This window comes from Cheilinus undulatus, linkage group 20, assembly GCF_018320785.1.
Source record: "Cheilinus undulatus linkage group 20, ASM1832078v1, whole genome shotgun sequence".
NCBI lineage: Eukaryota > Metazoa > Chordata > Actinopteri > Labriformes > Labridae > Cheilinus > Cheilinus undulatus.
The window spans coordinates 20129237-20144495 of record NC_054884.1 but is presented as its reverse complement, the minus strand read 5'-3'; the positions used below and the strand labels follow the sequence as shown (position 1 = coordinate 20144495).

The following is a 15259-nucleotide window of genomic DNA, read 5'->3' as shown; positions in this document are numbered from 1 at the left end:
ATTAAACTGACTTCATGGATCAAGCTGTTCTAAGCTTTAATCAGCCGCAGAGCTCTCTATTCAGCAGCTGTCTGACACATGGAGGCTGTGAGAAGTTACACTTAATTGTTAGAATTGCTCCAAGTTATCTAACGGCTTGATGGGAGTTGGTTTGGGTTATAGAGGCGGTCACCCTCCTCCCCTTACTGCTCATGGAGATAAGGGCAGAAAACCACAAATGTGTCAGAAAAACACCCCAATTCAGCCTCAGCTTCAAGGACGCACACTTGTTAACAATGACTGATTCAAACTCACTGTGAGTATGAAAGAATATAACATTTTCTGTTATTTTGGGTTGGTGAAAAAAAAAATGATTCAGTATGATAGCAGCAAGATCAATGCATGAAAATGTCTTACAGGGATAAGAAGCGAGCAGAAGATGGGGACAGTGGTTGTAAAAAGAGTAGAAAAAAGGAGAAGAAGGCGGATACGTGGAGACCAGAGGGACCCAGGGACCCTTTTGCAGTGGTTTGTGTTGTTTCCAACAAAGGAAACTGAATATATTTGACTTTAGTATTCATGTGCACAAATCAATGTATTTATGTTTGAGTAAGCAGTTTTCACCGTACATTTTAAGAGGACTTTAGTACTGTGTCCTCTATGCTCACAGAGGAGCATCAGTGCTACTTATTCATTCTTCTGTGTAGTTTCTCCTGTCCAAGAATGTAAAAGATGTATTTAGACCGTAACAGATGGCCATAAGAATGGGTGATAAGTCTTATCTTTTACGTTGTGGTCCAGTGTATGCCTGGATGTGTCAGTGACATTGCTAGAGACTATGAATTGCAAGTTTAAAGTTAAATGTTTTTTTGCTCTAAATAGATTATGAAATCTGTAATGGTGGAAATTTTATCTCTGAAAAAATACTGCAAAAACCTGATAAAATTATTCAAATGCCAAAGGGGTGAATACATTAAACAATGACTGACTCACTAATCAGGTTTGAATCCTGGTGGGGGTTGTCTTGGGAAAATGAAATTTTAGGGCCTCAGCCCACACAGTTGGCAAGACTGGTTTCCTCTGATGGCTGGATCATGCTTTGAATTACCATACTGAAGAGGTTAAGATAACCTCAATAGAAAAAAAAAAACACTTCAAGCCATTCCATTGACAAGGGAGTTGGTGGTGCAAACTCCCAGAGGTGGTCCTAGGTTTGAACTATGGATGGAAGCTTTCCATGTGGAGTCAGTGTGCCGGCTGTCTCCCACTGGGAAGTGGATCTTAATTTTTAGCTGCCTGAATGCAACAGAAAGTACAAATAAAAAAAAAATACAGGCAAGCACTGAAAGGCAGAACAGTGGTTAAGACTTGTATGCATTGGTGGGAGGGTCCAAAACCCCATCATAGTCTTCCTGTGTGGTGTGGATTATGATTTTTGAAGGATATAAACCCCTAGAAAGCAAGCACTGACAGGCAATGCAGTGGTTAAATGGTTAAGAGTGATGCACTACAGTGCTAATCATCAAGGTTTGTCACCAGCTGTGGCTTTTCTGGTTGGAGTCGCACCCATCTGGCGTTTGCAAAGAAGAGCAAAAGCAATTATATTTTTTACATTTTTTTAAGTAATCTAGGGTAATAGAAAGGACATAAAATCGTAAGTAGTGATAGGCAGCACAGTGGTGTAACGGTTTAAACTGTCATTTTACAATGTGAACTCTCAGGGTTTGAGTCCCACCTGGGGCTTTGCTTGTTGGGTCCACAGTGATCTGGCCTTCTCTCGAATGAGCTTATCAAGGGTAATAGAAAGGACATAAACCCCCAAATTGCAAGAAGTGATGGGTAGCACAGTACTGTAATGGTAAAGACTGCTGCCTCACAGTGCAAAGATTAATGGTCCTGATGCCAGTGGGGGATTTCCTGGTTGGTGAGGCAGTGATCTGCCCATCACCAAGAAGAAGCAAAAGCCATGATTTTGAGCTAATCTAGGGTAATAGAAAGGACAATTACCCCACATCCGCTGGTAGTGACAGGCAGCACAGTGCTGTAATGGTTTATGCTGTTGCTTTAGTATGTAAACATTCAGGATTGAGACCCACTTGAGGTTTTCCCAGTTCGAGCTGCAGTAATTTGGCCTCCTTGTTACAACCAACAAATTGTTGGTTGTGACAAGCAACACAGTGGTGTAAGGGTCAAGACTGCCGCCTTACAGTGCAGATGTTCAAGGGTTTGAGTCCCCACGAAAAGCCACGATTTTGAAATAATCAAAGGTAACAGAATGGACATAAACCATAAAATTGCAGATAGTGGCAGACAGCACAGTGTTGTAATCGTTAAGACAGCTGCCTTACGGTGTGAAGGTCCAGCGTGTTAACCTCAGCTGGGGCCCTCCTGGTTGGAGATCAAGTGATCTGATCTTCTCAGGAAGTAGCAAAAGCTGTGAATTTGAACTTCCCAAAGTTAATGGAAAGAGTATAAAGCCACAGAAAGCAAGCACTGGCAGGCAGGCAACACAGTGGTGTAGTGGCTGATCCTGCTGCCTTGCAGTGTGAATGTTCTTGTTTGAGATTAATTGATCTGGCCTTTGTGACATGAAACAAACACTGATTTTGTGCTTCTCTGGCAGTGTTTCTCAAATGGTGTGGCAAGGCTAACTGGTGTGCCTTGAGGCAAGTTTTTGGTGTGCTATGTAAAATTGTACAACTATACATTATTACTATAACAAATCAAGTTACTGTAATATGTTTGTGGAGACTATTTTGAAAGGGAAATAGATAAGGTGTGCCTTGAGATTTTCATTGTATCTTAGGTGTGTCTTGTGCAAAAAAAGGTTGAAAACCACTGCTCTCAATTCATGGAACGGGTTTAAACCCCAGAAGACAAGTGCTGGCAGGCTGCACAGTGATGTCTGCTGCCTTAAAGTGCTGGTTCAGGGTTTGAGTCCTGGCTGTGGCATTCCAGGTTGGAGATAAAGTGATCTGGCCTTCTCCAAGAAGAGCAAAAATTATGATTCAGAACTAATAGTGGACCTATACCTCTGGAAAACAAGCACTTGTAGGTAGCACAGTGGCGTAATACTGCCACCTTGCAGAGCATACATTCAGGGATGAAAGCCCAGGCTGGGATAGTGGAAGAAGAGAGAAAAAGGGAGAAGGGAGGAATACAAATGGAAAATAGATTAGAATAAAACACCCATCCCTGAGAGGGTAGCGTATAAATTGTCCAAAACTAATATTAGGTCATTCAAACATAAATTTATGTATACAGTGTGACAGCCTTATACACACTGATAAATTATTTCATACATACCTAGTAACTTTGTTTGCTTAATATACATCAAATCAAAACTCACTGGTTCCTTTGTACACACAGAAAAATAACTTAGTATAAAAAGTATTTTTATCACATACTTGCAGTTTCTGCTGACATGTTTTTTCTTTTGTGATTTTGTGTTTTTCATGTCTTTCTCTCTTTTGTTTGTTTGTCTGTTTGTTTGTTCTTCTTACTTGGCCTTGCATCCTAAAGCTGGATGCTCTTCCAGAGAAGAAGCAGCAGGAGATCCAGAGAGCTCTCCACCTCTTCTCACTGGGCCCGAGCCTGCCAAAAACCATGCAGCAGGCCAAGAAACGAACATACCGCTTTTGGGACACACAGCCTGTCCCTAGACTGGGTAAGCAGTGTAATTTCTTGTACTGCCAGAAAATGCCCCAGCTGAAACAGTGGCTCAAACTTAATGAAAGAGTTTGACATTAATTATTTTATACTTTCATCTTGAAATAAGTTGAGTTGTTGTAATGGATTAGTTCTCACCCAATCAAGACATAACATGTAAATGAGTGAGCTTAAGAGTTTTTTTGGTTATTTTTGGACAGAGCTTGCCCCTTTCATGTTTCTCTTCTTTATGCTTACAGTAAAGTAGCTTTTTACTTAATGTTTCAGTCTGAAGGGACAGAATTACAGGGGGAACAATTTTCTCAGCTCACTGACAAAAAAAAGTGCCTGTTTGTGCCCTCAGGTGAAAGGACAGAGACTCATGGTCCTATACTGGAGGGTGAAGCCAGCGTCCGTAAGGAGCCCTTTTCCCTTCCTCAGGGGTTCTCCTGGGACACCCTAGACCTCAGCAATCTCACAGTGGTAAAAAAAAACATACCTGGCTTGTGACATAAAAACAGAAACTTGGAGTGAAATTTGCAAATTCTTATGGAGAAGTTCAGAAAAACAAATTCACAGCTAAATCACCGCTTTCCAATGCATCCTTTCAGATGAGAGAGCTTTGTAATCTACTAAACGACAATTACATGGAGGAGGATGACAACACTGTCAGATTTGACTTCTCTCCAGAGTATCTGCAATGGTAAGTGACAAGCAATACCATTTCATCACTCCCTGTTTCTAGAGTTTTGAGTGTGAATTTGCAAAAATGGCTTTTTTAACCCCTTGTTTTATATCTTAACTCAATGTAGACTGTGAGCCTGCATGCTCTGCCCATGCAGTGGCTCAGTATTTATCACATCTGACATACTGTTAATAATCTTATCAAGCAGCACAAATATATTAGGAAACTGTAAGCCAGAAAGTATTATCAGTTGTTCAGTTATATCGCTGTTTTAATATGCCCCAGGCTAGCAAACCTGTCGTCTGGGTTGTGATCTGGCTGGTAGTGAATGGTGAATCAGGAGCCACTGCTAGGTTCTGGTTCTTTACTTTCAGCCACTGCAGTAACAGGCAGAAATACAGTAACCCATTAGATGTGTGGGACGTGGGTCTGCAACAAGTATCTCTTCAAGCTTCAAGCTCATTTAAGTTTATAAAAAATTTAGTAAACAAATAAATGAATGAATTAAATATAATGAATAATACAACATAGACAATATTTCTAGCATAAATAACAAATGAAAGAAGGCATAAACACAGCAAATTAATTATAATTTTAACCTAAACCCTGTTTATATTACATTTTCTTTGCTAAAAAATAAGTCTTACACATGCATCTAAATTCACATCAACGAGTTTAAACATTTATAAAATACCTGCACTGGAACAGCAGACAGCTTAATATTATTAATAAAACACATAGGATCACCTCCATACCTGCAGTAACAAACAGAAATGAATGTCGTGGGTCTCCAACAAGAATTCCTCCTGATAAAAAAATAAGAAGTGCTTGACAAATGAGGAGCAACATTAGCTGTTTATACAGAACAAAGTCATTAATTACTTAACTTGTGCACTCAGAACTTCCCAAAAGTGATGCAGAATATGTTAGACATTATATAAAACAGAACACACCAATTTGACTGCATGTGAATCGTAATTAACAAATTTTAGAGACATTTATCAGTGGTCTGTTTCTTAATATTGACTTACCTTTACCATGCTGGAAAAGCTTTTGCCAGAGCGTGTGTGCACATACGTAATGCGCACGCACGTACCAACATTTATTATAATGGAGCACACAAACACCTAAAATGCAGGTAGGAGGATAAAACAAAAACCTAAAATTTTAAACATTACCCAAAAAATATATTTTAGTGAAATATATAAATTCTAACTTTATCAAACTGATACATTTGCCTGCCAGAATACCATTTGTGTGGCAACCATTGCAGGCTCTGTGAAGATACTCTGGCATTAGATCAACATCAAATTGTTGTTTTGCATGTAAAAAAAAACAAGTTAATATTGAATGCAGAATAAAATTAATACATTTATCCAAATTTCTTTAACAAGGACAACCTTACTGATATTAAGAATATCATCTCCAAAAGTGTCCTGGCCAAAGACAGGCAGCACAAAAGTCCCTGTAAAGTGAAATCCAAACTTTGTGTCTTAACACACTAGGAGTAATGTTGCTTTAAAAACACTGAGATCTATGTGTGACTGAGTTTTTGATTCAGATCATTAAAAAGTTTTTCACTTCCTTCCTGGCTTGATTTAATATGAGCAGGGCAAACTAATGAGCCATGACATCATCAGTCTTGATGGGGAATTACCTCACTCCCACTACAATGATATAAATTCACCAATCAGTTCATCTCAGTACAGTCAGATTTTTACTGATGGCACTGCATTTGCTTAGTTAACAGCCAGCTACAAGGTGTTTTTTGTTCGTTGTGAGGTAAATTTCCCAAATCCTGCATCCACGGTGACCTACGGGTCTTTAAACGCATCATAACAGAGAGGTTTGTACCAGGAAACAGGTAAATTTAATCCCCAACTTCTGTCTCACTGCTCTGACACAGAGCCAGGCTGCGCTCTGATCAGAAGCATTTTTTAGAACATCGTATTTCTCCTGAGTGGGTGTGGCCTCAGTTCATTCACTCGCCCACACCATCCTGGAGCAGATTTTACTGCATAATTTTTCATGATTTTGAAGCTTAATTTTTTAAACTTAGAGATGTTTTTCATTACTGAAATGTGGCCTGATGGTTCATAACACAGTGACTTGTCAAATAACAAACCTAAATAACATTTTTTAATCATTTTACAGAGATTTTAACAGAGTAGCAAACAGAAACCTTAAACATAAAAACACTACACACATATTCAAATTGACCCCGTGCACTCCTGCAACCCAGAGCAATATAGAAAAAAAGGACATTTACATGTGTATGCCCTGCACATGCATACAACAATAAAATCATGCATACAGACAAAACAAATAGTCACAAATACATTTAGCAGTTATAGTGCACAAAGCAGACTGGGGCAATGCATGCATATGATTATGTAAGCATGCATTGCACCAAAACAAAGAGATATAAGTCAAGTGCATTACCAGGTGGATTGCTAGAAGTTGAACATGCATGCAGTTTGTAAACACATGCTGCAGCAAATCTGACAGTGAGTGCAACCTTGATTTGTGTTGAGACAGTTTTTTGATTGGTTTTGAAGATGGTGTGTGTAGGGCATACACTATGTAGAGTATATTCTTCCAGATGTTACCAAACTTTCAAACAATGCTGGTGCACTACCCTTTTTTTCTGTATTTACATTGATTTAAGTGGCAGATATATGGACTTATTTTGGCTTCCAAAACATTAAAGACGGTACAAACTTAGACAGGAGTCAAGTCGTTTGCAAGATATGCCACGCCATAGTGAAATACTCAGACAACACAACAAATCTGCAAGTTAGACATCATAGCGATAGCATCACAGCTAATGGCTAGCATGAAACAAGCCTGTTGAAGCTGCCACTGGTCTTACTCGTGCAACCATAATCACAGTCAATACTTCGTTTTATTTGTAAGGACCTGTGCCGTCTTAGTGTCATTAAGAATTAATCCTTCCGTAATACAAAATAAAACAGTGGCCTGTCACATCATGCCCTCCCCATAACATGAAATATAAAAGATAGGAGTACATTTACTCTATATTAATTTATTTTTCCCCTTTTCTTGTAAAAAATCCTGAAAACATTTTAATTAATTACAGCAAACAGGAAAATCCTCATTTCCAGGTTGCACAAAGACAGTTTAATTGCGGGATGATGCAGGACTACACACAGAATATGTGTATTTATATATACAGTGCTTAACACATTTATTAGACCACCTGTCATATTTGTCTCGAAGACCATCCAGCATCATGAAGTGCTTTAATGCAGACTCTTTCATTTTCAGTGAGCTCTCCAGCTCTCATTTTTCTGTTCAGGAATGCAAGTAAATAACTATAATTTGACATATTAATCAAGAAATAATAATGTGCTTTACTATTTTTTCAGTTTTTTTGTAAATCAGTAAATATGAAAATTCATGGATAACATAATTATATTTTCGCATTAAAAATATCATTTGGGTTAAAATGCTTCTACATATTGGTGCATTAACCATTGCAGAAACATAAAAAAAATATATATAAAAATATTTTGGTAATTACCAATGCTGTTAATTTAGGGCAGCTGTGGCATAAACCTTACTTTGGTTAGGGTTAGGGTGGTCTAATGAATATGTTTAGCACTGAATATCGCAATATATCGATATCGGCACCCCTGCATTTTGATACATATTGTATCATCAGACATTTTTCCCATCATAACAAACTATTCCTTAATTTTACTACTTCCCTTTTACAAATTCTCATCATGAAATTATCAAATTCCATTTTAAAATGTTTGGTTAAGCCTCTGGAAGAGATTTTTTGATGCCCCCCCCCCCTACCCTTGCCACAGTTATAAGTTGTATAGTTGTTTATAAGATTTTTCTGCTGAAGGTGTTTCTGGTGGTCTCCATTAATTATTTCAGCCCCAACCTTCAAAAACATTCATAATTCTTTTTCAACATTCATTCTCATAAAAGACACCAGGAAAAAAGTAAGACATTCTAAGATCAGCATTCTTAGAATTGGTACAGACCTTTAGCACTGAGGCCAATGCAAATTGCTGTAGCTATTCATCCAGTCTAGTCACCTCATGCTCGATCTGTTTCTAGGAAATTGTCCTTAATCAGAGTTTATTGAACTACCCCTATTCATTTATTCACAGAGTTGCACTGCAATCTATGTCCCTCTTTTCCTCTTAAGGGCTTTACAGCCTCCTAACTGGCTGTCAGAGTGGCACTGTGCTGTGCGAGTAGACACCAATAACAAGTTGGTGGGCTTCATTGCTGCTGTTCCTGCAGACGTGTGCATTTATGAGACGTGAGTATCTCATAAATATATGCAAATAATGAATTTATGTGACATCTGATGGGTAATGTCAGCATTCTGAGCGCTTTCCAACAAAACTGTAGCAATTTCTCTGTAAATGTCTCAAAGAAAATGCTAAAATATGTGCTCTGCAGGGAGAAGCGGATGGTGCAGGTCAAATTTCTGTGTGTTCACAAGAAGCTGCGCCTAAAGCGGATGACTCCAGTTTTGATCCGAGAGCTCACCAGACGGGTCAAGCAGCAGGGAATCTACCAGGCGTTCTACGCAGCTGGTATAGTGCTGCCCACACCGCTGAGCTCCTGCAGGTAGTGGCTGCTACACAGTATTGATTCTCTCTTGAAGTAGAAAGTGTAAAAAGGCAAAAAAAAAAAGTTTAATTTTGAAAGAGTGTTAAAAAAGTTTTTCAGTACACCTTTAAAGCTGATGGGTAGGTTTCAAACCGAACAAAAACAATATCAATCTTCGTCAAAATGCATGCATATTTTTCAAGGCAGCTCTTCTATCTTATATATCATATAGTTCTGAGCACCTGTACTTGTCTAACCCTTAAAAGCATTCTGTTGAACGAATCAGAGACAGAGACTCTGAAGTGGACCTGGCTCTGTTTGTATAAACTTGAACCAATGACTGGAAGGATGCCACTTCAAGATCCAGTACATGCATACTGACAATGTGAGAAATGGATGTGAGTGCTGGAGAGGCTCGTGTTCATGATATTTACAAGGTGTGGGATTACCATGCAAAGCCAAAGGATTGGCCAGATTCAATGTCTGTGGATTAGGTGGATCCATTTAGCAAAGTTTCAAAGTGAAACTCGTGTTACTGGTCAGAGAAAGACTTGACTAATTAGCATCTGTGTTGTGTGGTTTAGTTATACTGTAGCTGTTCAACAGTTTAAAGATGCAGCTATAGCAGTAGGTTTATCAGAACTGGGCTTTCCTAACCTGACATGCCACATGGATTTGTTACACACATCCACCTGGAAAACCTTCCACAGACGGCATTTGGGAAAGGGTAGAGCCTTTGAAAAAAAAATCAGAGGATGATTGGATGAACGTTCTGCCTGTCCCATCATCAGCCAATCACAGCAACAAAACACGTGATGTCGCAGCCCCAAACCGTGGTACGACCCCACCGACAAGTAGGCTAAACTCCATAGAGAGCTGCATAACGCAAATCATGGCGACTGTAGACATGTCAGTACATGACTTTTGTCATTTTTGAAAAGATAACAAGTCAATGCTGTTCTTTGTTCTTCTTTTCACAAAGAAATGTGGTCAAGTTCTGATAAAAGTTATGCTTCAAACTTATGTTTCACACATCCATCTGGAAAACCTTCCAGTGTTTGGAAAAGGGCAGAGCTGTTGAAAAAAAAACTGATTGGATGAACGTCAGTCATCCAAGGTCAGTCACTTAACGCGGCTGATTATTTATGCAATCACTTATTTTACCTTACAGAATTCTTATTTAATTGACATTACTTTGTAGAAATCTGTTTTTCATTTAAACAGTAAAGAGTTTTATCTGTAATTTTCTTTTGTCAAAAAAGCCTAATTATATTAACCATGATTGGTTTACAAAACCAATACAAGAGTAAAACATCCATTACTTTTTATAGGCATTTCAATGCAGCATCTTCAATGACAGATCAACAAAGCTGAATATCCCTTAGAGGACTGAGATTGTCTTCTTCCTTTTGTTCTCCTTCCTCTTCTAACAGACTCAAAAACCTCATGATAATACTTTTATGTTCAACATATTTAATTTATAAGACTGTTTTCTCCCTGACTCTTTGACTTTGATAGTTGTGCATTCATTCATGAATATTTAAAGTTACGTTAGTTTTGAAACCGGATGTTCACACAATAAACGCATTAATAAAACATAAAGTTTCTTTAACTGTTATAGATTTAAACTTGTTTTTATGGAACAGATGTTTTTATTCTTTTTTACAGCTGTGACTCAAGGTTTTTGAAGGACAATGCTCCTGTAATATCTACACAAAAATACAATTTCTAGGTACTGGTGTCGTCCTCTGAATCCCAGAAAGCTGGTTGATGTGGGCTTCCAAGGTTTGAGACAGAACATGAACCTGCAGACAGCGCTCAAATTCAACCGTCTGCCTGAGGTTAGTTTCTGCTGCCACCTAAAGGTGAAAACCAGGAGTGCATTGACAGTCTGGCATTAGAAGATGTAAAGCCTTGACATATATGTTAACAAAAGATACTCTTGTCCTGATATGTTTTTCCTCTGGTTCCTCTAAGGTGACAAAGACACCTGGCCTGCGCCCAATGACTAAAGCAGATGTTGTGGGGTTACAATCAGTTCTTCAGTCGCATCTCCGAAAGTTTCAACTCAGCTCCGTGCTGTCTTCAGAGGAAGTAGAGCACTGGCTATTGCCGAGGGAGAATGTGATTGACACCTATGTGGTTGAGGTCTGACCTTACATGTTTTCAGCCTCACTTGCCCTTTCTGTGTGGATTATTTTTTAGCTTTCCTCACCATATTCTGAAAAATTTAATCACACTTCTCTGCACACACAGAGTGATGATGGCACACTGACAGATGTGGTGAGTTTCCACTGCACCTCCTACAAGGTCTTAAATCATCCGCTCCACACTGGCCTGAGAGCAGCAGTTCTACTTTGTGTTGCCTCGACTGCAACTGACCCGGTCATCCTTATGGAGGACATTCTGGTGCTGGCTAAATCTGTAAGTGATTTAGAATTAATTCCTGTCACATAGAGGCATAATGTGTGAAATTTACATAGCAGATATACAATATATCCTGACTTGATTTATATTAAGAGTGAATCCAAACTTCATCTGGTTTTGTTTTTTTAAGCTCTGTGTTTACATTGACTGGAAAGTGCTTCCTCAAGAAAGAGAGCCCACCCTCTCAGGTGTGCTAATGATAGCTAGAGAGGGGATGAAGGCTCAGCCAAGATATCCCAATACCCAGTAATGCCCTTACTTTTTGCCCCCACAAGTCAACTTTGCAGGCGGATGGGCAGCAAACAATATGTTTTGTTGACGGAACCATCATTTGTATGTGACATACAATCAACAAGTTGTTCAAGTTTTGTTGATGGAAGTACCTGCACTAAACGTGCGCTTTTGAAATCACTCCGCCCAGCAGCCATGTCTGAAGTGTAGTTCCGGTTTTGCATTTGCCTCTAAAACAACTCCGTCTTAAAATGTTCCATGATTATTTCATAGCGTGGTGAATGTGCAGGTCACAACTTGTCCACAAGAGCGTTTTGGAGTTGTTGGATTGTGTATTTGATGAGTTCGATGAGGGAAAGCCGGAAATACCATATGTCTCCGTAGCATTAGCTGAGCAGCTTGCATCTCATCCCCGCCGATCTAAAAACAGCTTGCACTGACAGCTAAAGGTAACGAACCTACTCCTAAGACTATAGGGATTATGGCAATGGGCAAATTTGCCAAAATGTTGAAGTATCCCTTTAAGACTAAAACTAAGACTTAGATTGAAAATAGCAGTCAATATTAACTTTTAAGGACATTCATACAATAATTCTGACAGTCAACATGGTAAAAGAGGTAACAACTGAATCACCTCTGGGCTGTATATCTGAATGGAGGTCAGTCCTAGCTGCTTTTGGTTAAATCACAGAGGATGGGGAAGTGTGGGGGATAGTGGGGCTCGTGTTTTCGTGGTAAAGTTCTTTACCACGGTAAAGTTTGATATCTAATTGCATCTTATGAATTTAAAGACATTTAAACCTTTAAACTCTTTTGGATGAAATTTCAGGAAAAAATTGCATGCTAAATCAAACTCATTTCCATACATCTTTTCTATGTATCAGACAAATGTTCTCATCTTTATTTAGAAATATGTAGTTTAAACACTTAAGGCTTTCTGAGCATAGATACAGCCACTTTTATACAGTATGTCATTTTCAAACAAATGGCAAATCGGTCTGCCAGAGTTTCATTGTTTTCACAGGTTTGGCCATCTTTTGTGTGATTTAAGTCCCTTTTTCAAAAAAATGACTTTAAGCAACTGACTGCATATTCCTAACCCTTTTAGAGTTCATACAGTTAGAGACCTTAGCTGTTTCTCAAAGTCCAGGATCCTTCCTCCGTGGGAAGGATCCTTCCGAGTCAGGACCCTTGGAGGTGAGGCCAGAGTCCTCCCTGGCAACTCTTGAACACACATTTGGAACAGGCAAGTGAGTGTGCATGATTACGTTATAGGAGGGGTCACGCCCATATGCACGGCGGCAGCAGAAATCAAAATGGGGGGTACTAACAACAACTTTCACAGTTATACCCTGTGCTGTCTAATAAGCTATCACATCATCATATAATCATAATATATATGATAATATGATCATATTGACCATTTAATATATAATATAATTATATATTATATACATATTATATGACTCTACTTATACCTGTCCAGCTTTACTTTGATGATATGAAATACCGGTAATGATGACAGCATATTCAAGGTGGAAACAGGACATTTAAAAGTGTATTGAGCAAAATAGGACCTAGCTTTCTCTAGATATTACGGTTTTTTTTTCTTGTTTTTTTTTTTGTTTTTTTGTTTTTAAAGAGGAGGAAAACAATGCACGTTGGTTTGTGGGTAAATTCCTGCAAGTGGAGGATACACATGTGCATCCTTGGAAATTCTCTGTTTGAAGGACTCAGTCCTTGGAAAAAATTTCAAGGATCCTCGAGGTTGGAACAGTCCTCTGACAGCAGTTGTTGAGTTAGTATCCTTCAAAAACTGCCATTATCACTTTTGGCATCCCATAGGGGCAATTTGTTACGCCTCATCTCTTTGCTGTTTTTGTTCTGTGTAGATGCACTTTGTGTTTGAAATGCAGTTTTACTTTGAAAATGCAAAAAACTCAGTTAATCACTTCATTTGACAGCTAACCTGTGCTGCAGGTCATATGTTGAGAAAACTTTATAGACCCAGTCACTCAGTGGCAACATTATCATAGGAGCTTTAACTGACTTACATGTAGCAAACACAAAAGCAAAGACTTGACTTGAATTGCAAACAACGAGTGTGATTCCCTTTCATATAGAAAATAACAAATGCATTCCCTTCTCCCCCTTTAACAGAAAGGTTACGACGTCTTCTCTGCATTTGACGTGATGGATAACCAGAGTTTCCTGGAGAATCTGAAGTTCAGCGTCAATGACTCAAGCCTTCATTACTACCTGTACAACTGGAAGTGTCCTACTATGAGCGCAGACAAGGTACAAAGACCTGTAGTGCTTCACTTGTAAAACACATCACCGTTATAGTGAGCGTTCAGAGCTCAAAGTCCTCCTACTTTGGCTGTAAACATTAAATCATTTCAATTCAACTGTACAAATGCCCTTAGAATCAATATCATTACATGTTTATCTTCCGAACAGCTCAAAGATTTCTTTTTAGTTGGAAATTTAGGAGGTAAATGACACAATTAAGCTAAAATTTAATGCTTCATTACAATGTACTTATCCCTGTATTCTCTCACAATATGGGTAGTTACATCACACTTCAATATACCTGAACACTCACTCAGACTTTAGCAACAATAACATTTTGCTATATTCAAGTCAATTAATGTATTTGGTGCATGTTTTACAGATGGGATTCCTGTTACCAAACTAATGTTGCAGTGAAAGAAGACGAAGAAGAGTCAAGTAAAAAACACCGGTGACTGGCAGAAAAACAAACTGCAGCATCAGCATGCATGTGGGCTTTAAATGAAAGCCAGCAAACTGTAGAGAACACACAAACACACTCACAAGCCAATAAGAGAAACAAAGACAAAATTCTGTCTGTAAATACATTCATCACCAGGATGTCAAATAGTCACTGAGCCACAGAAAGATAGTTTCTGACATGATGGAGAGTTGAGCAAATAAAGTCGAGCAGTTCAGGATGTGTGTGTGTGTGTGTGTGTGTATGTGTTGTTACTCTCTAGACAGCCCGTTCACTTCATATAACCTCTGGTGACACGACACTTAATATTAGAGCCAACAAAACACAAATGGGATTAAAGGACAAGATCATTAATCATTCACTTCCACACACATTTCAGAGCAAACACACGCACATACAGACACACTAAACACACACTCAAATGTGAGGCAACACAATGCCTGTCAGTGCAGATGCTGCATATGCATTATGTTAGGCTTAATGAAATCAGGATAAATCTCATTTAGACATGATATAAATCCATAAATATGAGTCAATAGGGAGTGTTTCTACTAGAATTACATATTTTGATGGTTGACAAACAGCTGAATTGAGATAAATCATATTTTTTACAATAATTCATGACCACACATGAACAAAATCCATACCTTAAAGTTCAAAAGAACATTTATCCTGAAGGAATGGATACTCGCTGCTCATGAGCATATCATTTCACACTCATCTGCTTATAATTAACTACATACTTTCGCTTTGTTGAAAATTTCCTGCACCATTTAATTACCTTTCTTTTTGTCAAAACTACAAACAGCCATTTATTAAAACTTGAAGGTGCAGTATTACTGAAATGGAATTCAGTTTGAAACCGGAGGGTACAAATATTTTAAGTTCATGAGCAGCAGGGGGCACTCTAACCATAAAATTAAGCCGTGCCTTCTCAT

General features: G+C 38.6%; 1 protein-coding gene across 3 annotated transcripts; it reads left to right on the top strand.

Moving 5' to 3' along the window:
• Nucleotides 1–210: 210 nt before the first annotated feature.
• On the top strand, nucleotides 211–14538 carry LOC121527987 (glycylpeptide N-tetradecanoyltransferase 1-like). 3 transcript variants are annotated; one of them, XM_041815049.1, is made up of 12 exons: nucleotides 211–295; nucleotides 399–507; nucleotides 3502–3646; nucleotides 3992–4110; nucleotides 4239–4330; nucleotides 8499–8615; nucleotides 8759–8929; nucleotides 10671–10752; nucleotides 10889–11059; nucleotides 11168–11335; nucleotides 13730–13867; nucleotides 14244–14538. In XM_041815049.1, the coding sequence occupies exons 1-12, from the start codon at nucleotides 276–278 to the stop codon at nucleotides 14265–14267; spliced, it is 1356 nt and encodes a 451-aa protein (XP_041670983.1). In that variant the 5' UTR covers nucleotides 211–275; the 3' UTR covers nucleotides 14268–14538. The 3 variants fall into 3 exon arrangements, 2 of the variants coding, with proteins under 2 accessions (XP_041670983.1, XP_041670982.1); XM_041815048.1 differs by having other exon boundaries at nucleotides 10644–10752; XR_005993463.1 differs by lacking the exon at nucleotides 14244–14538 and having other exon boundaries at nucleotides 10644–10752; nucleotides 11168–13367.
• The last annotated feature ends 721 nt before the right edge of the window (nucleotides 14539–15259 follow it).

Coding starts and splice junctions, on each gene's coding strand:
- LOC121527987 (XM_041815048.1), top strand. CDS start 276: ATGACTGATTCAAACTCACT. Junction 8,930..10,643: donor ACACCGCTGAGCTCCTGCAG/GTAGTGGCTGCT, acceptor TACAATTTCTAG/GTACTGGTGTCGTCCTCTGA. Junction 13,868..14,243: donor CTACTATGAGCGCAGACAAG/GTACAAAGACCT, acceptor CATGTTTTACAG/ATGGGATTCCTGTTACCAAA.